Genomic DNA, 22,539 nt, shown 5'->3' on the forward strand with positions numbered 1-22,539 from the left:
TCGACAAGGGCCGTTTATGACATCAAAGAGGATCCTATCGCGGGCCCTCGCTGGATCGTTATTGTTTTAGAATGCCTACTCTAATGTGTATGTGTTCTGTTGCCGTTGTCGTAAAAGGAACCGTTTTATGGCGACCCCACGTATTCGAAATGGGGCCGAACAGTCACCGTTCCGGGTGGTCGTAACCTGAGACCGTCCCACCTTACTTGTTCATGAATTTTCATAAACTAAACAATGTAAGCATCGATTGCGCTGCCATTTCCCAGTAATATTCAAGTATCAATCTCTCTGAAAGACGATTTAAAGTACGCCATGTTTATGCATAAGTTAGGTTTTTAAAGAAAGGGTGCGTGGGTCTTTTATTATGAGCAGAAAAGTTTGCTATAATATATGGAACGATAAAATATAAAAAGAATAAAGATTCCGCTTATTATCTTTTACGTTATGATAATGTAACATGTTGGACATAACTACACACGTACAATATTATTATACAGTGATAATGAAATAAAAAAATATATTATTAATAACTAAAAATAAATAAGATAATTTAATTGAAATACCTATGTAATTTAATTGGTAGAAAATAGTAACATTTCGAATCGGTTGTGTACTATTCATTCAAGTTAATCCTGTGATATGACCACTCAGTAATACTTCTAAAAGACTACTTCAATGAATAATATTAAATTTACATGTATATTTTTGACGACCTCCATGGTCGAGTAATGTGTACACCGGTTTTCATGGGTATGGGGTTCGATTCCCGGCCGAGTCGTAGTCAAAAAAGTTTATTAGTTTTCTATGTTGTCTTGGGTCTGGGATGTTTGTGGTACCGTCGTTACTTCTGATTTTCCATAACACAAGTCCTTTAGCTACTTACATTGGGATCAATCGCCCATCAGCAACACTGGGAGATTGGGAGAGTATGTATGAGAAAATGTGATTCTCATAACGTTGGTACAAGGAACAAACACAATCTTGTTACTCGACTGCATAGAGTGAGTAACTCTTTTGTGGGGAAATGTATGCGCTTCTACAACAGGATCCTAGAAAGCGTTCAAAATGCTTCTGTTGCTAAATTTAAAAAAAATGTTAAGGAACGCTTGTGTGCGAAAGGTTTACAATTAATAAACCAATTATTAATTAATTAAATTATTATTAATAATACAATTAGTGAGTTTATTTGTAAGTGAAACAAACAGCACACACCTTGGGAATGAAACAATCGCCTCCTGGCTGTTTCTACTCATATACAATTATGTATATAATTAATTTGACGTAAAAAAAAAGTCCCGCTGAGTTTCTTTCGCCGGTTTTTCTCAGGTCAGGGTGTTTCCTTTTTCCGAACCGGTGGTAGTGTTTAATTTGACCATCAATAAGAAAGTGTAATACTTCTATATTGAATAAAGGAATTTGAGTTTGAGTAATGTTTATGATGATGTCCAATATTTATTATTTATTTATGTTTGTATTAGAAACCTTCTGTTAAGATACGGCAGATTTAGATATGATGGCTTATAATTATGTTCTTTTCTCGTGGTTATTATGACAACTCTGGCATTGACCCCGCGACCTCCGTCTGACGCAACGAGTGTCACCGCAGCCATCAATCACGAGCCTGTTTGTGACGTTTTGCGAGCCGCCCGCAATTCCCGGCCGGCACTAACCTGGCCCCTAACTTCATATTGTCTAATTTACGTCATGACAGGTTACAACGTAACGAACGTTCATTCCGGACAATGTAGTTTCTCTAATTAAAGGTTTTGTCAACGTTTCCGACGCTGCCTTTAATGGGACATGGCACGTTTCAACACGAACATTATTGGACACATGACAAATTAAATTGTAAACAAAACGTTTAATTGCTACGTAAGTGAACAACTAAGTGTACAAAGTCAGTTTAGTGAAATAAATTAAAAATGTACACTCATGTAGACGCACGACCAGACTAAAATCGTATGCACACTCGACGAGTATACAAAAATAAATTTTCATTTTCTTTCAGAGCTATTATTTTGTTTATAGATTCAGAAAGTCAATAATGTTATTGACTTTCTGAATCTATAAACCGTGTAATAGATTAGGGGTTGATTGTTATATTCGGGATCAATATTCAACAAGTGAATCGTACTATTCACGGCAGGATGATGTCATTTGATTGCGATGAACGAGCACGCCTCGCGTTTGCTTCGTGACCGTCTAACGCATACCTAGTCGCACTTCATGCTGAACAAACGTGTGCATTCTTGAAGCGAACAGCGATGCGCTTTTTATGTTGCATCGTGACAAATATATGCTAACGAAACCTAACACCAATGATGTCAATACACATGAAGAGAGCACAAAGTAACGATCTTCTGAAACTATAATTGAGAACATTTGACATTCGGCTTAGGTTAATTTATACTTGATCAAAAAGTCCCTTGAAATTATAGTTTCAAGCAATAAATATCATTTATAATCAAGTGTCCTCAATCCCATGGGTTCGACCAGAGTTTTAACCAAAGTTAAATCTTACAATATTTTTTTTTTTTCAAAATTTGACGCACGTCAAAGTCGATCTGCTGATCAAGTAATCATCATGGAATAATAAGCCTTAAGACCTATATTTGAAACATAAATATTTCATTATATCGGCATTTGATACTGTAACAGTAATCAGATCAAATATATATTTTTTAAATTATTAATGTACTTATGCCGCTGTTTCGCAAATGTTACACTTGGATTATACACGCCTGTTTAGTGTTTCACAGTTCATATTATTTGACTTTTATGAACCTATAGCTCCAGCGCGCAGTCTTTGTCACATATAAACTTTGTCTATGATATAACGTAACAAAGCACAATTCAAACAAATTCACATCGATCACATATTTTTTGCATCGGAGTTTCTGAGATTGAGCGTTCAAGCATATAGACTTTAAACTAGAAATAGATTCTATTCCACAGAATTACTGCGATTATTTAGGAATACTTTATCACATATTCATCACATATAGTTCGGAAATAATTTTAAAAATGCGATGTTTGAATTATAATTTAGACGTAGGCAATTAATTATGTTATGTGAAATTCTGAAAATATCTTGCTACGGAATACTTATTATAGTTATAGTAAATACTTCTTTTACGACAGTTTGTCGTAAATTCAATGATTTATTTTACTTAAATATCGAAAATTCTCCAATCCAAATTATTTCAAGTATTTATACTTGATCTCGATTTAATATTAAGTTTTGAAATTTCTTGTCAATAAGGGAAAATATTTTGTATCTAACTTAAGGCTCTTTCGTCGAAACGATAGTTTTCGATTAATAATGTCGAAGTCCGCTTCTTTAAAGTTTGTTTTAACCCTTACATTTGAATAGATATTATTTTATTTAAATAAACATACTTACTGTGACGTTGCCTGAAATAAAAAAATATAGCATTCACATCACAACTACTAAGCACAATAAAAAATAACAGAAAGGTTTTTCGTGTTTCTATAAAACTAATAAATGATCCATTATTGAGCTAAAAACTCTTCTAACCTTGAGGTTTCAAGCTTATTCCACTTCAGTGCTTCAGCACGAGTTTTTGGATACAAATGACGGAATAACACGAACTTAATAACAAATTAAGCATATGAACACTCAGCCTCGATTGCCCGGATTTGAGATGTGATTGAAGAAGATCGTGTTCTATGCGGACTGGAAAATAGGCCACAAGATGGTTGTGATCGTTAATGGTCATCACGGCACATATACATTGGTACTGTAAGACTCATTACTCAGAATTCCAATGTGCCACCAAACTAGGGAACTAAGATTTTATGTCCTTTGCACCTGTAGCCTACACTGTCTGACTCGCTAGTATTGCTGATGGGCGGTAGAATATAATAAATATTTTTGAAAAACAGAAACAGCTGAGTCTAAAATAAAATCTATTTCATGGGTCGACTTTAAAGAAAATTGACATCATTACTTTTCATTGGAACTGTATTAATCCAATAAGTGTTTCGGGATTTTATAAAATTCAGAGAATGAAAAGGGGTAGCAGATATGGTTTAGTAAATTTACATTAAATTTGGCACGAATTAAGAATATAAATTAATAATTAAATTCGTAATGTACTATGCAACGCCATTTAGTATGTATCAAAGAGAGATGAGTGCCATATTTATTCATTTTCCAAAAATATGTAGGTAATAGGTATAATACGATTGTATGAATTCTAATAATGAATAGAACATTATTTTGTTAATAATTTTATGAATTACTATATGTGTCTTGTTTTTGGTAATTTTTGGAGCAGAACTACTGAATCTATTCTTAATATTCTTTCACGAAATGTGTATATTTATATGTTGCATACGCACGAGGAAAATTGTCGGTTCGGCCCCTTTCCTGTCAAAACTATACCAGACACACAATAACTTTGTGTCTTCTCAACGGCCTATCGTATTTAGTTTTAAAGAAACGGGTAAAAATTCACACAGTAGACTTAATGCTTATCGATTTATATAAAAACATATAAATTTAAAAATGGAATTGTAGGTTTTCAGTTTCGGATATATATTAATATTAAGATGATATATACAAAGTAAAAAAATACACCGAAATAATAACTTGGATTTCACGGTATGAACATGACGGAGACACAAAATGTATTAATGTTTAATTTCAAAGAAATGTAGATAATTTTGAACAGAATAATAGAAGTGTGTATGAAGCACGCTAGACGTAGGTAAATGTAACCGCACAAATATCACGTAATTTTATCGCGAATAACCTACTCTGTACATATATAATAAACTGTATAATTGTTTTGCCTGTGCTAGTTCAGTGTCAGGTGATAAATGGAAAGTTGGGTGGAATAGTTGGATGGATGAATAAGTGAACGCGTGCTTACATGGACGAGCGTATAGGTCGATGAGTGTATAGGCAGTTAGGTTGATAGATAAGAGGATATGTGGGTAGTGTGAACGGGAATCCGATGAATGGTTGGAGTAGCAGATGGGTGTTTGGAATAGTTTTTGTGTAGAAACTTTGGATTTGTGTATGTATGCTGCATTCATAAAAGATTGGTAGATATTAAATACATTTCAGTGATGTCTTGACGTACAAAATGTATATTTAGATTGAAGAAAGCGTGAATCGTTGAATGCGTTGTGGAAATTTTAATTATCGATGCAACTTTGCAGGGCGATAATTTGATATCGAAAAGTATATAACGATACGCAAATATCATTAAACTATGAAATTGTACTATAAGGAACGGGTCATTGCATAGTTTTATAGTCATATTCATTGACTAAGTCAAGAAATCAAGGCATACGACACAAGAGTACCTACACGGTTCCCTTGATATGTGAAAGGACATGGGATACAATATATTGTATACTCAACTTTGATATAATTTTTGTAGCTCAAAAAAATCACATCACACAAATATTAAATAATAATAATTGCAAATGTTTATGTAACGATATAGTATTTATCTTCTCTTTTCGCTGCTACGGCTAAACGAATTTAGATTTGGTTTTATAGTTTCTTTGAGTCAGCATCATAGATGACACATTCTTTTCTTAACCTATTTTTAAGCGGTTCCCGTGGGAGCGCCGTATAATCTAATTCCATGCGGGCGAAGCCGCGGGCGGAAGTTATGTTTTTATTTTACTTACGTTATAGGAATTCAAAATATTAAAAGTTGTTTATACATTAAGTTGAACATAAGTTTTTTTATATACACAAGTAGGTAATTACAAAGATATGTTTTTAATAGTTTACAATCTGAATTGAAATCTTTAAATATTTTTATTTATCTCGTCTTAGTTTTCTGTTTTACAAATAGATATCTTATGTAAACAAATCTGCCAAATATAATCGCGTCATTAACGAATTTTATAATCCGAAATTTATTTTAAGATGCCCCCTTGATTTTGGCAGCTCTCCAACGGGGAAACCCCCAACATTTACCAGACGATTTGATTATTATGGATTTTTGTTTGCGTTAAAATATACATTCGCATTTACGTAATTAGTATTTGAAAATTATCAGATGATTAAATTTAATTTCTCAATTAATAGGTCATTCATTAGGTAGGATAGTCAAAATATAACAATTCACACTAACGCATGTCCGATTGTAATTAAATATAAAACGAAATCCATAATAAACAAAGTCATTGCAAGTCTAGAGTAAAGTAAACACGATGCTTGCTCGAAGCATGGCGATTTCTAACCGTTCCCATTAATATAAGCAACAAATAAAGGCCACACTGCTCATCAAAGATTAATCAGTTGACGTACATATGTAGGTATTGTGTTGAAACAACGCCGTATCACGCTGTAGTGGGTGTGAGGGTGAATGTCACGCTACACTCATAGCTGTTTTGTATTAGTTGTTTGTGTATTTATAGTGAACTTGTAAAGGCACAGCCACCAAGCCTTTCTTATACGAAAGTGAGAGTTCCAAGTTTCTCGGGAGCACGCTTTACGATGCGTCGACCAACGCGCGACGTCGCGAATTTGTTTAGCTCTTTTACATACTATTTAGGTTTGCAAACTTGTCGCATTCAATTCCTATGCCGAGTAACACGAGTCGAATCGACGAATCGCGATCTAAGTAATCGATTGTGACATTCAACTCAATCGTTTACCGTTTTCTGATAGGCGTTATCGCGCCTTTAATTTACATTTATCTACCTCAATGTTCGTAATCAACCGACACTAGCATCGTCATACGTAGAATAGGTCAGGGATGTATTTATTTTATCGCGTCAGCTGTTTCTGGCCCCCGACACAATGCGGCTTTGATAAGAGCGGTCTTTGTAATTGTTTTTTTAATACTTAGGTCTGTAGGTTGAGAAGCTTGGTAGCATCTTGAGAGAGGGGGGCTGGCTGCCTTTAGATAATAAATAACGAGTTGCAACGATTGCGACCGCCGCCCGGGCCGGGGATAAGGGGGTCTAAGGGAGGGGCCGACCATTTTAATGTCCCGACGCCAGACTTTATATTAAACATTCGACCTTGACAGTGGCCTACATTGACACCGGGACACGCACACACGGCCATTTCTCACGAAAAGAAAAGTTCATTCAGTGTTCACCATTTGACGCTACTATAAATAACAGTCACGTGTTTAAGAGTTGCTACATGATGTGGCTATTTTTATTCTTATCTTGTGCAACCTTGTCAATGCCGCAGGTATTTGGCAAATTTGTACGTTAATTTTTGCTATCTTACGCATCTCGTTTAACGTGGGCGTGTAACGTAATTGCACTATTATGCGAATGATACCGAATATTTACTCATAATAAGACCACCTATGTATCGTTACGTAGTTTTATACGATTTCATTTTTATTTTTATGTGAATATTTTGCGCTACATTCCTTGAAAACCAGATCGCAAGTGATCTATGTTTAGTAGTATATAGAATATGTTTTCGTTAAAAAAAACACCGTGACCTCCCTACCGTAATAGATAAAGAAACTTAGAGCTTGTGATTTTGTGCAGAATCCAGATTTTTATTTTTTTTTAATTTTAAAACGTGCATTATTTTGGAAGACATTCGAAAATGTTGAACTCGTATTAAATCACCAAATACAAAAATAAAAAATGTTAATTATTTCAATTAAATAGGTCATAAAAGTTATGCCAACCTCCAGTGCTGGACAAATGGTTTCTCTAAAGGCTGTTTATTACTATTACAACATCGCTCATGATTCGGCTTAGTAGACAGAATTTCATTCCACACATTAAGGTTTACTCTAGATGTTTTTCTTCAACCCTAGAACATGCGAAAAACTTATAATTATAATTATGAAAATTTAGAAATATATCCCCGGATTTGAACCCGCGATCTTCAATGAATACCTACGTGTTTAATACACCGAGTCAACTCGATTCTCATATATGTTTCAACCACCGTATACAATAATACAATACCATTAATATCTGGTATCAAACAAACAATACGTAGCAGTCAGCACGGCAACGGTTGGTAATGATGTAATAACAAATGAACTTATTACACCGGAATTGTGATTGTGTATGTGAGTAATGTGGGTCAGTGACGAGAACGGAGGCAGGGTCGAAATGCCATTGACGCGTCTTGCGCTTTCTTACGTAACTTTATTGTCTCACCGAAGATGCCCCGATGAATACAAAAGCATTCGATCACGAACTACGATGAATCTCTTTTACCTCCAATGTTTTAATGTATTTAATCCTTTAATACGGCATACATTTATTATTTTTCCTTTTACGTACACGAGCAAGGTTAGTGTCGCGTATGCAACGTTATAAGTTGACGCGATAGTGACTCGGTAGGCGAGTGCTTGCAGGTGTTCGGTGTCATACGAAACTGGTCGAGCATCCGGTCCGAACTGCGCTGGCCGTCCGACAGATGGCGTCACGAGCTCGCTTTATATTTAAATCGTGGAGCTCTATCCAAGTTCGAAAAATTCCAACGTATAGAATTAAACGTTTATTTAAAATTGAATTAAATAATTTTATATAAATGTACATAGATACTCTGTCTACTCTCTAGCAACATTTACATGAAGTATCTGAAAAGACAAACATTAGTTATACCATCTGCCTCGGAATAAATCATAATTGCCACATGATCTTATGTTCTTATGTAACTAACAGCAGCATAATCGCATCGAAGGAATCTGCCCGTAAACACGCTCGCTAACCTACTAAAACATATTTCTTTTATTTTGAGAAGCGCCCGCTCTCGCAACACCCTACTGCCTTCCACTCGGCTCTTAGAGAACAGGTTTCTATATTGAAAAATTACGATTAATCCGCCGTGCCAGAGCAGCTTCAATTCTTCTGCATATTTTGTTTCAATTTAACTTCGACATGGGCGAAATTTGTTAGCATTTAACTTTTGGTTTGTTTGCTAGAATTTCTTTGTAACAAAATTTTATCCTTTACAAGTAACGTTTTGGAATTGTTAATAATTTACATACATCTTCAAATGATCTATTTAAATCTTCCTAGTCTTGTAAATGATACAACATCGGACTCACATATATTGTGCATATTATACATGATTACAATACAAATAGAAAAAAATATATATTTCCATGTCTGTCATAACATTGTTATATGAATCAGTTATCAATTTTCGACCTTGATGTAACATTCAAATATTTTATCGATTAATATGGATCAGTATAAACTCGCGCGCAGACCGTTAGGCGTCTTTTGTTCCATATCCTTAAGGCGCCGCAATGGCGCCGGCCTTTAAGCCTCGCATTATTTAGATTTTTTATCTTTCTTACCTCATTCTTAACTGCGCAAGCTCTTATTTCACGTCTGCTATTTTTTATTTTTCTATAATTCACGATATCGCATTATGCCCTTAGTATTATCTCACTTATTTTTGAAATTTCGAATATATATTTTTTCTTTTATTATAAGATAATACAGAGTTTTTAAACTAACACAACAGAAGCTTCAGTGTGCAAATGCAAGTGACCCGCATTCCCAATAGGCGATTATTATGTACCGCAACTGTAATGAGATGCATAACATATCAATGGATGTATTTATATGACAACCGCACACAATCCGATCAATATTGCCTAATTAATTTGTTACTAGGCGTTAGTGGCTTATTGATCTCTCACGTTTCCTGTTGAGGCTCATTGCGAACCTTCGGTTATAGAGCTACATTTCTATCTTATTATTGTGACTAATTACTCGAGATGGGAGTTTATTTGTATCTACAAACATGATAAGATATTTATCCGATTTGATTAAGTGTCATTGTTTATGCAACAATACTAAAGTTAACTGTGTATCATAACTAAATATTGATAAGAAAAACAAACAAGCAAAATAATGTAAATAAAGATAAATATTACAGTTTTGTATTAATTAAATGTATCGTTTAAAGCAAAGCCATAGCAGAACTAAGCTGATTTGCCATGTACGTTGGCATAGAAGGCGAATGTGTGCGCGAACAAATAACTGGTCGAGTAGGAGAGTCGATTGGGTGCGTGCAGTGCTGGCATAGCGCGACCCCCCGCTCGACTCGCCGGCGCGCGGCGTGCCCTCGCTCCGTCATAGCTATACATATGGGCCGGAGTCGAGCGACGTGCCGCCGTCGCAATATCAGCCCGGTGAAATCGCTCGCCCGCCCGCTTCGCCGCACCGCGCGCCTCGCCTGCGCCAGTCGCTGTGCGCCAACTGAAACGCGCGCACCGCTAGTGCAATCGAGCGTACTCCTGTTATATCCACACGACTGTCGCCCGTCGCTCGCACTCCCCTAGACCCCAACCCACCATAAATACTCTTCTCGCTGTGTTCAAATTAAGAGCTCGCTCTACGTTCCGAACTTATCTTACGACTCTACATTGTTGAGTCTTATCGTTTTTCCTCAAGTGTGTGTGTGTAGAGTGCATGTGCGTGCAACTCTAATCTGTGTATCGGTGTCGTTCCAAGAAGGATTCAAGACGGCCGTCATCATAAGGCTGCCCGCGAACACAGTAAGTAATCGCAGCCGCGACTCCTTATTGTAAAATGGGACGATTCTTATCTACTGCCGATTCTCCCTTGTGTGCGTGTATATGTACGCAGTATCGCTGGTGTGTGTGTGACATCCGACCGCTTTCTCGCTGGTGTGCGTTAGCTCAATACTCGTGGATTCTATTTTGTGACGGTGTGACTAGATGTTTGTTTTTATTATCATATGACCGGTGACTGCTGGAAAGTTTAAATTGAATACGGTAACACGTACAAAGTAAAATTGACTATTTCTTATATGATATCCTAAATATATTTCAATCTAAATTAAATGATTACCTATCTCACTCTATCTTTTCGATTTATTCCTAATTACAAGGTATAAAGAGATTGCTTTGTAATTTATATTTTACTTTTGATGTATCCGCAATGGGAATCGTTTCGAACATGACATATTGCTTCTGCACGGAGTTTCTGAATTTCTCTTGCCGTCGGTAAAATTATAGGCGTATTTGTGCCCAGTTCTACAGCGAATCGATATATCGTTTTTTCTCAAAAAAATGTTATGTTTTTATAAAAAAACATAATCCGTTATCTTTTATAATTATATCGGTCGCTGATTAGTTTAGTTTTGGTTGAGACGTATTTTTGCATTCACTGATTATAATTTGATGGTATTCACAAAATGTTTAGAAAAATGTAAGTTAAGATTTAATTGATGCCAATTTTCATAATTAACAAGATATTTATATTATGTATTAACACCTATTTTTATTTCTCAATATAACACCCGAAAGAGTTATTTTCGCTTTGTTATTGAAAAATAAAATTGATTTATAATTATAAAAAAATCTCAAACAAAACAAAATCCATAGCTCCGTCGCTTTTGTTAATTATCCTAACAAACAAAGATAATTAATTGCAAAGTAATTACATTGTTATAAAAAAAACTTGATTGAAAACATTGAAGGAAAATAAAAAAAAAATGGGCACAAAGCAAAATTCGTAAGAATTATTACATTTGAACTTTACGTAATAAATAGTAAACATTCATCTGATGTTTTAAAAATATGCTTTTGTAAAAACATTTCAGAATAGACTTTCTTAATGGCATAGTAGAGCATAACAATCGGAGTGTGCGTGTTTATGAGAGTGATTATTTAATGCGATCTCACGCTCGGCGACACCTAATCATAAAATGTCCTAAGTGCCTACATCAAATCGAATAGTTCGCTTTAATTCGAACGTCGTAAAACCTATAGCGGTGAAAACTGGCGTATCGCACATTATTCCGTCGGCCGGCCGTTTATACAAATTATACGATGTTACGTATAGCTATTTAGGTGGGCCGTCATTATTTATGTTCTCTAACAGTCGCTCAGTAGTGTGAGTTAAAATCGGAGCAATCAGCTGATCACGCATGTGTGTGTTACGTTCTTCGGGAAACACCTTTTGATGACGTGAGCGAGCTTTGTTTAATTGGACACTCGCATTGTTCCCGCTTTTTTGCTCCTCCTATATTTTATTCACTTGACGCCTTTGAAGTGGATTGTCGCGTTTTTTTTTCATTTACTCGTACACATATTCTCTCAATCTAAAAATAAGGGAAATAAATCTTTTCGAGATTCGACATGATTGGCATACCTATATTTGATTGGTATTTCGTTTGTTAAATGCGTTTCATTCACCGTGTAGATAGATACGTGTTTAGGGTATTTAATTTAACATAATTATGAAGACAGCTGACATACTATTTTTCGCAATTAAAAAAGCTCTTTTGTTTGTCGTTACTAATTATTACGTCATGGAAGAGAGATGTATACTATGCCCAGTATTCATTTATGTTCCCTCTTTCCGTAATGATGTTCAAAACTATCTTCGCTAGTTATTAAAGTTAACGGTAGCCAGTAAATTTTCGCTCATAATCGTAAAACCGTCAAAGTTCTCAACTTGGTACTTTTAAGATGAAAGTTGAACGTCGGTTCTTGAAACTACAAAATTGATGGTTAGTTTTAAAAAAATTCAATTGAAACTTGTGGCGTTGCTACGTGCCGAGCAAACATCGTGCTCGAATAATATTGACGGTTTGAAAATAACACTGTCCCGTGAAGCAAAGCAACGGACGTCTCATTTGTAGAAAAAGCATGCAGACCAGTGATTACGAGCGCCTCCCGCCGCCCGCGCCGCCCGCTCCGTCGTCGCCGCACCGTAATTTTACCGGCCTTATTTGCCTCCACTCATCATCGTCCGATGCCTGTTTTTTCAACTGTCAAATGACAACACGCAGCCTTTGAATGATGTTTTAGTTTGACTTTTTTTGTATACCTCGCTCACGTCACCGTAATTTAGTGAGTCATTATCAATATCTAGTATTTGAATAGATTTAATGACGTAAACACTTGTGTGTACTAGATATCTTTTTATCATTATAACTATGAAAAAATGCGGAATGTGCTTCAATAGTCATGATTTCTGTGTTATGAAAGTTCAGACAATCTTGCCGAGTTTAGTTCATTAGGTCGGCGTGTCACGTCATCAAACAGGAGTCGTCAAGTTGCGCCCTCCCCCGCTCGCTCATTTACAAATAAATAAGTAAGGGCCATTCGACAATAATAATAATTTGTTCGGGCCCGATCAGCTGTTTCCCCACACCGATCCCGAGTAACAGGTGGCCTATAAAGAGATTCAATAAACTCTACCACTCTACTCGTCTTCACACTTCAATGTCGATTTTATACAAACACAAATGTTATGCTCTCGACTCGTTCTATTTTTACTTTTGCTACGAAAGATATTGCCAATCGAAAATTGTTGAGTTATAAATACCTATGATAAAAATATAAATCTTGATAGTTAGAATTTATTTGATTGCTAACGATGTTATGATGTTGATTCATGGAGCGTTTAAAGAGAGCTATAAATCAGATTCGGTAACGAAACTTTTAGTTAGTAAATCTAAGACATTTCTAAGTTTCATTTTGTTAATAGTAATAGTAAAATTATGTTATTATTGAATTGAAATTTTAACAAGCAATGTTAAGCGCGTGAACTCGATAGACCTCCGAAGGTGTCACATTGCATTGATTCTAACGGACTATTTGAGTTAGAGAAAAGAGTAAACACTTTACACATCAGACGTCTATTTTCTAATTATGATTATGTAAATAGATAAAGTTATTAACCCATTCACTCCTTAAGTTCCATGCCATTTTCTCAATAGAGGAATTCAACTTGCAATTCTACATGCTATTTAGATTACGGAACCCACACTCGTCACCATCACCAATTGGCTTTATAAGAACTTACCCTAAATATGTGTCTATATGAATATTATTCGCCTTGGTATTTATACATGAATTACTATTTGTGTTTTATTGCACTCCGTTAAGTTTTTTTTTTTGGTTAATTGTGATCAAATGTCTATACGCTTTTATTATTTGATGAATTCTACAGCGCTAATAAAATATGTAATTTATCTCTCACGTGATAAATTCAATTAAATCTGCCGATTAAAATGAAATACATAATGGAGAAAAATTAAGAATTATTATCTTGCACGTAGCTTGTCCGATATATCGTAGTCTTGTAAGGTATTTTTTAAGCTCTATCGTTCAATTTGTATATGTTGTGTCTAGTGTTAGAGCCTTAGGTTCGATTCTGACGCTTTTCTTACTTTCTCAATGTTTATGTTTTCAAACTTACGATTCTGGGCAACTGTAGTATCTTAGATAACAAAGTAGCAACATTAATGATGTATTGATGTTTTTCCTTTAAGTTATATGAAATAGAATTTTTAAAATTTCTTCACCAGAACATTTCCGTTACCATAGCCAAAATTACCTAAATCTATTTCGTAAAAAAATGTTGACTAATCGGATGTGAATGAATGGAATAGTTTTTGTTGATTGACGTCGAGCAATATTCATGCACGAAATACATATGTTTTCTTAAATTCAACTGAGAGAATCGAACTGAGAGACATTGAGAAAGTAAGAAAAAAATAGAACACGACTTTAAAATTCTCAACAGAGAGTGAAACCTATCGTCCTTTGTCCTATCTAGGGCGCTGTTTACAGAATGGTATTGGTACTGGTACAGTCGCGTAGACGAGTGAAATACTAGCGTAGGTAGCACGTCCGCAATAATTGGTCGAGGCCTGCGTTTAGGGCGCACGCCTGAGAGAAGGCAATCGCAATACAGCCAGCATTTCGCTCTCGATACGGCGCGGTCGCCGATGACGAGCCGGTTATGTAATGTAAATGTTTACGTATGTACCTACTACACGTGCCCGCAACCACGTGCTCCGAGAGAATACTAGCCTTGTGAATTATTTATTTACGAGGCAACATTTTCACACGCCGGTCGACGAACTCTCGAATGATCTTGGAACGCTTTTACGCCGATTAATCTCTCCGTGTCCTCGGGTGACATTGCTCACCCTTTTGTAATGTGTCTTCATATGTTTATACGTAACCGTGTAGCGTCTCTACGTCGAAACGTTTCACTTGTCGCTTTTATGTTTTCATACTGTTGTTGATACACATTTGTTGGACCAAGTGCATTACATACAAACTACATTAACTGACGCATTCATTAGATGTAGGAGAGTGCTGATATTTGTATATGACAACCCGCCCCGAACTCTTATCATTCTACTCTTTTTAAGTATTCCATAAAAAAACTATAATTTATTTTAATTCAAAGTCGCACTTATTTTTTTTGCTTTATTAAAATTGCCTTTCCCCTCTTGGTATAAATTTAATGAATATTTAAGTTTATTTTACATAGTTAATCTTATGAACAAAATTTAAACTGATTCATTTACTTTCATAATTTTGAATAATGTTTGTTATCTTTACATCTTAAGTAAAATAATAAGTGAATAAAGCAATCTTAGCATCCATATTTTTTTAATTGATTTGTTGAATTGATTTTAATAATATGTTTAGTATATCTTGAGATCACGGCTATGTGTTGATGACATCAAGACTCCTCCCTTTCCATGTTAATATACAATAAATAATTGCTCCAGGACTATAGTTCCATGCCTTACTTGAAGATAAAACATTTTAAGAAATCGAGAAACATACTAATAAGGTTTTCATGACGATACATAGAAACAATTTACATTCTGTTCATTCTAATATTCCAACCGAAGTTTATATTGCGTACGTTATTCTAACAAATTACAGCTTGAACTATTCTACGTTGCCGATACAACGAACACTATTATAAAGTTTGTGAAGCATAGTTGTGTAAAATAGAGCGTACATTACCATTAATAATCGGTGTAGAAATACGGAGGCAAAATGCCGTGCACGTAGCTGAGTAGATCGGATCATCAGGCGGAGTATTTATAGCCACGGCTCAGGGGTAGCTTGTCCCACTGATCTTGTACTACTGGTTATAACTATGACCGACAACTACTTAGGAAATTATAATGAAATGCCGGCGTTGAAACGATGATGTTCAAATTACATTGTTTCGAATCTTAAATTTTTTTATGAATGTTTTCCGTTCTTTTTTTTTAAACTTTCAAATGTATGTAATTTTGAATTGTACTGAGATTAGTATCGGTCATAAATATGTATTTATAAATCTAACAACTTCATATAATCCACGTATTACAAAAGTTTCGATTAACAAATCGATTGATCAAATGTGATCTTAATTCCCTAAATCCATCCAATTCATTGATCTTTTGATGATGGTTTTAAAAAATATATATGCATATATATATAATTGATACTAAACATTATTACTTTGACCTGGTTTTCATGGGTACGCCACTCCGAATTCCCGGGTTCGATTCCCGGCCGAGTCGATTTAGAAAAAAAAACAATAATTTTCTATGTTGTCTTGGGTCTGGGTGTTTATGGTTCCGTCGTTACTTCTGATTATCCATAACATATTTGCTTTAGCTACTTACATTGGGATCAGAGTAATGTATGTGATGTTGTCCAATATTTATTTAATTATATATTATAAAAAAAAATATTGTAGATAATTAATCTGATGATGATTTCAATTAGTAGTAAGCTAACAGAAGTGAAATAGATAAAACATATTTCAGAAATTAATTTCAGAAACGGAGATATATTACCACAATAAGTTCTCAATCCAACCGATGTCTGATTTTTTTTCTGGCAAAGCGGTCGCGGATTTCTTATAATCAATAACTGAGTAAAGTGGTTCAATTTAACCATAAAAAAAACCTTTGACTTTGAAAAAACCAAACTTAAGTTTTTAAGTAGAGGGAAAATAAAGGAAAGAGTCTTTAATTTTTCTTGTCAATACATAGATTACCTATACAAGAAATGGGAAAATAAGTTCATATTTTTTTAGTTATTTTGTGTTCGTTTTAACAAAAACCTTATCTCTTAATTATATAGTCGATATATCACGGCTTTAACTGCCCATTGTGTATGTATAATTAGACCGCATTTGTGATTTACTACTCATAGCAAAATAAAACTCTATAGAAAGTGTAGTACTAATGTTTGTAGAGATGATTTTTTTAATTTAACAGTAAAGCTCTTACACGGCATTTTTCATATTTTTAACACATATTGTGTTCATATTTGTTGTGAAATATTTGCACGTCAATATGTAAAACTAAATAATATTAAACAAAATATATGTTTTTAAAAACAATTTTTTATACAAGATATTTCGTGTATCTGGAAAATTTTCTTTCTCTGAAGTCAATCCTGGGTGTAGAACCATGAAAATGGCATTGTCATCGGAACAGAACCAACAACAAAGTAAAATTCTAAGTCCGTAGAATAAGACGAAGTGGTTTTATTCAAGTTTTTTATTGTAAGCAATCTTACATACATATATGCTAATATTATAAATGCAAAAGTAACTTTTGCTATTTCATGGTCAAATCATGTAACCGAATTTTATAAAATTAGGTATGAGACCATCTCGCATCTCCAAGGAAAGACATAAACTATAGACATAGCTCTTTTAAGCCTTATATCTGACGACCAAACCTTAAAAACTGAGCGAAGCCACGGCGGACATCTAGTAAGCTTGAGTAATGATCAGACTTGAAACTAAAAAGATTTTTTTTTTGGAGTTTTGTCAATGCTAAGATTTGTCAATTAAGCCTAAAATGTAGCAAAATATATTTTAGTAATAAAGTAGTGAGTATGTATTATGTATGTATATAGGTATATATACATATATCAACTCGTAGAGGAGTTGCGTGCTTCATACATAATCTTAATGTGATATTTGAATAATTAGAGGCTTATTAATATTTTTTCAGCACATTTATCTCAATGATCCTGATGATGTATTTTCTTACACTCATTAGTTTATAAAAGAACTTTAAAATATCATAATTAATTAAAATCGTTAATTTATCGCTGTCTCTATACATCAGTTTTAATCCAATAATATGTATCTTATCTTTTTAAGGAACAGCGTACATTATGCTTTAAATAAATATTAACATCTGACATATTTAACTAAGAATTGAATTGTAGAAAAATTTTAAAATCTTGATTAATGTTGTTACGTTTCTCCATACTCGAAGTTATTTCGCTTTCCAAGTTACCTTGAAAGTAAAATAAAAGTGTGTAAAAACCGATATTATGGTTGAATTTGCAATGGCTCGTATGGAGCAGTTTAACTTAACTCGAATCAATTCTGTAATACAATGTAAAATACGCTCGCTTCAGAGAGCACAACACATTCAGTACAGTATCTAGATAGAGCCGCCCAGCACGTTCCGACAGCTTCCAACAATAATAATTAATTGACTCGTCCGTTCGTTATCGTGCTTTTATATTGACGTTCCCGAGCGAGCAAGCGAGCGAGGCGCATTCGGAATGAAATTTCCATAAAAACTTTTGTGCTCCGGACGTTGCGAGCGCACGTTAAAATCGTCGGCTGGCAATAAAACAGCGGCCGGTGCGGCGAGGCGCGACGAGTCGCCCGCGGGTGCGAGCGGGACGGGGCGAGAGATAATGGACTCTGTACTAAATGAAGAACGCGCCGCTGCGTCGAGCGAGCGAGTTGGAGCACGGCAAAAACATCGGCGCGGTTATCGCGTTTCCCTGGCCCGCGCGCCGCGCCCGCACCCCGCCGCGCCGCGGCCGGACTCGTCTGATCGACGCCGGAGCCTCTCGCGGCCGAGCTAACCTCGACAGCGGGGGGTCGAAACTTGCCTCGCCGGAGCTCCTTCGCTCGCTCTCGCAACCAGTGTGTACGCTGTACGAGCTACATCGCTCTACCATTCTCGCCACTTTGTTTTACGATTCAGTTTCTACTCTAAAAAGCTGCAACTTTGCGTTGCTGCTGTTCGCTTCCGACTGTGAACTTTATATTCCATTGGCCGGTACCGTTGTTTATAACGTCGCAATTGAAAGCGACTAACGATTGATTTACGATTCGGCGGACCATTGGTCGCTTGAAACGGTGAGTGCCGCTAACATCACCTCTACTTTCTAGTCTTGTAACTTTTGGAGATAAAAAATAAGAGATAAGTTAATGAATTATATTTAATTGTTGCATGTGCTTTTATCGCCTGATCGATAAGTTACATAATAACATTCGTAATATTATCCGTAGCCCTGATATTGATATAAAAGAGCGGGTTCATTTTTTGTTTTTGTTTTGGCGAGTAGTGGAAAAAATGTGAGTTTTGCTAGTTGTTTTATTGTGCGACGATTACCGCAAGCGGCCATGCTCTATTGACACAGTCGAACTATTGTTGCTTTAGTACTGGTGCATAGGTGGCCAATGTCAAGGCGATCCACTCGGTTTGCTATTATGTATTTAAATCTAATAGCTACGATACTAAGATCTAATAACAGCTACAATATGTAAATATTATGATCTTAGGATCTCATAAATAACTGCATTTTTTTAATCATAATTTGTTCGTTTCGTTCGTGATTTGCATAATAGGTGAACATTCACACTTGAAAAAATATTTTTGTTTATTATCATAACATGAATAAATTAAAAATTAATTATGAGTTTTTAACGCTACAACAAATGTTAAGCATTATTGTTATATGTTATATTGTTCTATATTCCTATCCCAACTCCTTGCCGAGTGAGTGCTAAATAAAATTTAGTTTAATAGAGATAGAATTGTGTTTTATGTAAAATAATCAATGATTCAAAACACATGTTAGTTAGAGGATCTTGCGTTGCGTATATAATTTTTAAATAAATAAAAAAATAAAACCTCGTTTTATTATAAGTAGTATATTAGTATTTTCATATCGTTGTATCGATATTTGGGTTATAACTTCGCTACGCATTATACACATATATTTAGGAAATCGCTGATATACTTCACAATACAATCTGTAAATAGAGGTATGGTGTGATATTTCAGCAATACAAAAATACGCCAAATAAAAAGATTTGTATTTTCAACGGTGTTTTAAAACTCAATCAAATTTTAGTTTAATTTTACGGTACAAGACGGTCAACAAGACTGACACAATTTTTATATTTAAAAATTTATTCCAAAATGGATCTTAATTTATTTATTAGAATATAAACATGTGACACAAATCGATGAAATAATATATTTATAATAATTTTGTTTCAGGATCTGACCGGTCAGAACAGCAATGACTCGGGCGGCAGCGGCGGCGCGGGGCGCGCTTCCACGCCGCACTTGAGGCCCACGCCGAGCCCGACAGGCTCGAGTGGATCGCGATCCATGTCACCGGCTGTCGGTGAGTACTTCGATAATCATCATCATTCATTATTCGCTGACCCTTACGCCATTTATTTGTGTATGTTTATACAAAACGATTTTGGCAGATTTTAAGCCCTTTGAAATGGTTATGCTAGTGGACTGGGTTTCTGCCATGGATTTGACTGATTTGACACTATATTCATGGTAGTATGCTGACAATATTGATAGATACACTTTACGTAACATATCGTTATGTCGGTTCTTTTGATACTTACATGCTGAAATTAAGGCATTTCGTTTCTTAATCTATTCTGCAGGAAAGTAGTAAATAGGTACTTAGAGTATTTAAGCTAATCTATATAACTACATATAATAATATAAAACTAGCATATAATATACTACAGTGCGAAAACAATAGACGTTATACTACGATTACCTATACCAATGTAGCATTTTTAAAAATAAAATTTTACATTGACGTCACTCAATATATTTCTTCATTCAACAACATTGACACTGATTACAGTTCCAGATGGCCAATTAATAAAATAAAATACGAGTTCTATATTTTACAAAAATACACGACCATATTTTATTTTAAGTATTTTTAGCTCATAAACGAAATATACGCGTATTTATTTATAACTTGACTCGAAGTGTAGCACTTACACGGCATCGTTCTCTCAGTCGGGCACTCTTGTCAGATCGTTTGTTGTTTCGATGGAGTACGCGGGAGGTCTTTGAATGCGATGTGCTTAATTTTTCTTACACTGATGTGATATATTATTCGCTACTTTATCGCGGTCGGCGCGTCGTGACCGAGTCGCTACCTACCTACTATCGTCTTTTGGTATATATGTCACCACTACCAGACTAATTCTATTGGTATTTGTTATTTGTGTGTAGAAAGATTGTAAATTGCGAAAAAAAATAATAATAATGATGAAATTGAAAAATCGAAAAACTTTCACTCGTAGATTAGTTCGCCGGATTCGTAGTTTCACCAAAGGCGTGTTGATCAGATTCATTGTGCATACTTCGTCACTAGCAGACGCGGGCTTTCCCGACATTGACCCACATAGAGCGGGCGCCCAGAGTACACCGTATTTTGCCCCTTTTGCGGGCGCGAACCACCCTCCACCCACCTTATGTACGAGTGAGGGGTGGTCGCGGTATATAGGGTCTCGTGAAAAACTTACCCCCACCGGCGGCGAGCACGCAAAACAGGACCTTTCCACCCGCGTCGGGTGTCGACGCGTCACTCTTATGTGCCGGTCGCCGGACCAACAGCCTCTGTTTACGATTCTTTGCTTTACATATATACATATATATACAGATAAATTAGAGCGAGACTATTCACTACGGTTACGAATCTTTGTTGATACGGCCCAACCCCGAGACTATATAGAGCATCAGCTGATCTTACGAAGATTCTGCGATACGATCACGTTGAAATATTAGCTTTTCTTTATTTCATGTTAAACTTTGTCTTTAGTACGATTACGTTGTTCTGATAGAATACAATATTTATTTAGTTGTTTAATATTATAAGTGTTCACTGCATTCAATGTACAACTATCTAACCACAATAATTAAGCACAATAGATAATAAAGTCACCCGCACACCGTAAGTGTTCGCATACATTCGACTTAAGGTAATATGCAGTCATTTTTATTAATTTCGTTTGCAAAATATTAACGAATAAAAAGTTTAACGAAATTGGGATATGAAGTTCTTGTACATACGAATGTTGAGTGCAGCTTATAAGTAATGTCGATCATTGTATTGTATTTATAATCATTTGGAATACAATGTTTGCTACATCGTAAAAAACAAACATAGTATAGTTTGTATAGCGAGTTTGTGTAGCTAGATACAAACAAACATACAATCATTTAATTAATCTACTTCTTAACTCGAATGGCCAAGCATCGAATCTTATACTAAAAAAAAAAATCTCTGAGTTTTTCCTTGCCCCTGTATGTTTCAGAACAAAAGAAAGTTCCCTAAAAATGTTAATACAAAAATCATTTGCGTCCTTGTCGGGCTTCCCTCGGAATGTCCTTGACGAGGTCATTGACTGGGGTTGCTATTATATACCCCCACTTAGATTTGTTTTACAATTGTAAAGACCTAGATATTTGATCTCGAGGCTAGGAGAGTTCATTCATAAATTGAAGGGATTGACGCCAATAACAATGTGTTACGTAAATTATGATTTTGTTATTATAAATCGTCTCGTGTATTTACAGAGTATATATACGGCGTCTAAACGCGACTTCATTGTATGTAGTAAATATATATGAAGTTTTCATTTTTATGCTACTTTATAAGTCGAGTCTATCAGTATCAGTGATCTTTATTAATACTATGAAGATTGTTTGGTTGAACG

At 35.2% G+C, this 22,539-nt stretch overlaps 1 protein-coding gene across 1 annotated transcript in view; it reads left to right on the plus strand.

Annotated features, from left to right (window-relative positions):
- LOC125071539 (trithorax group protein osa) overlaps positions 1-22,539 on the plus strand; it is a 92,299-nt gene that overhangs the window by 47,343 nt on the left and 22,417 nt on the right. The window contains exon 5 of the mRNA XM_047681849.1: positions 20,054-20,183. Coding sequence (XP_047537805.1) covers positions 20,054-20,183 — 130 coding nt within the window. The remainder of the gene's footprint in view (positions 1-20,053; positions 20,184-22,539) is intronic.

This window comes from Vanessa atalanta, chromosome 19 (assembly GCF_905147765.1).
Source record: "Vanessa atalanta chromosome 19, ilVanAtal1.2, whole genome shotgun sequence".
In the NCBI taxonomy this organism is placed as follows: Eukaryota; Metazoa; Arthropoda; class Insecta; order Lepidoptera; family Nymphalidae; genus Vanessa; species Vanessa atalanta.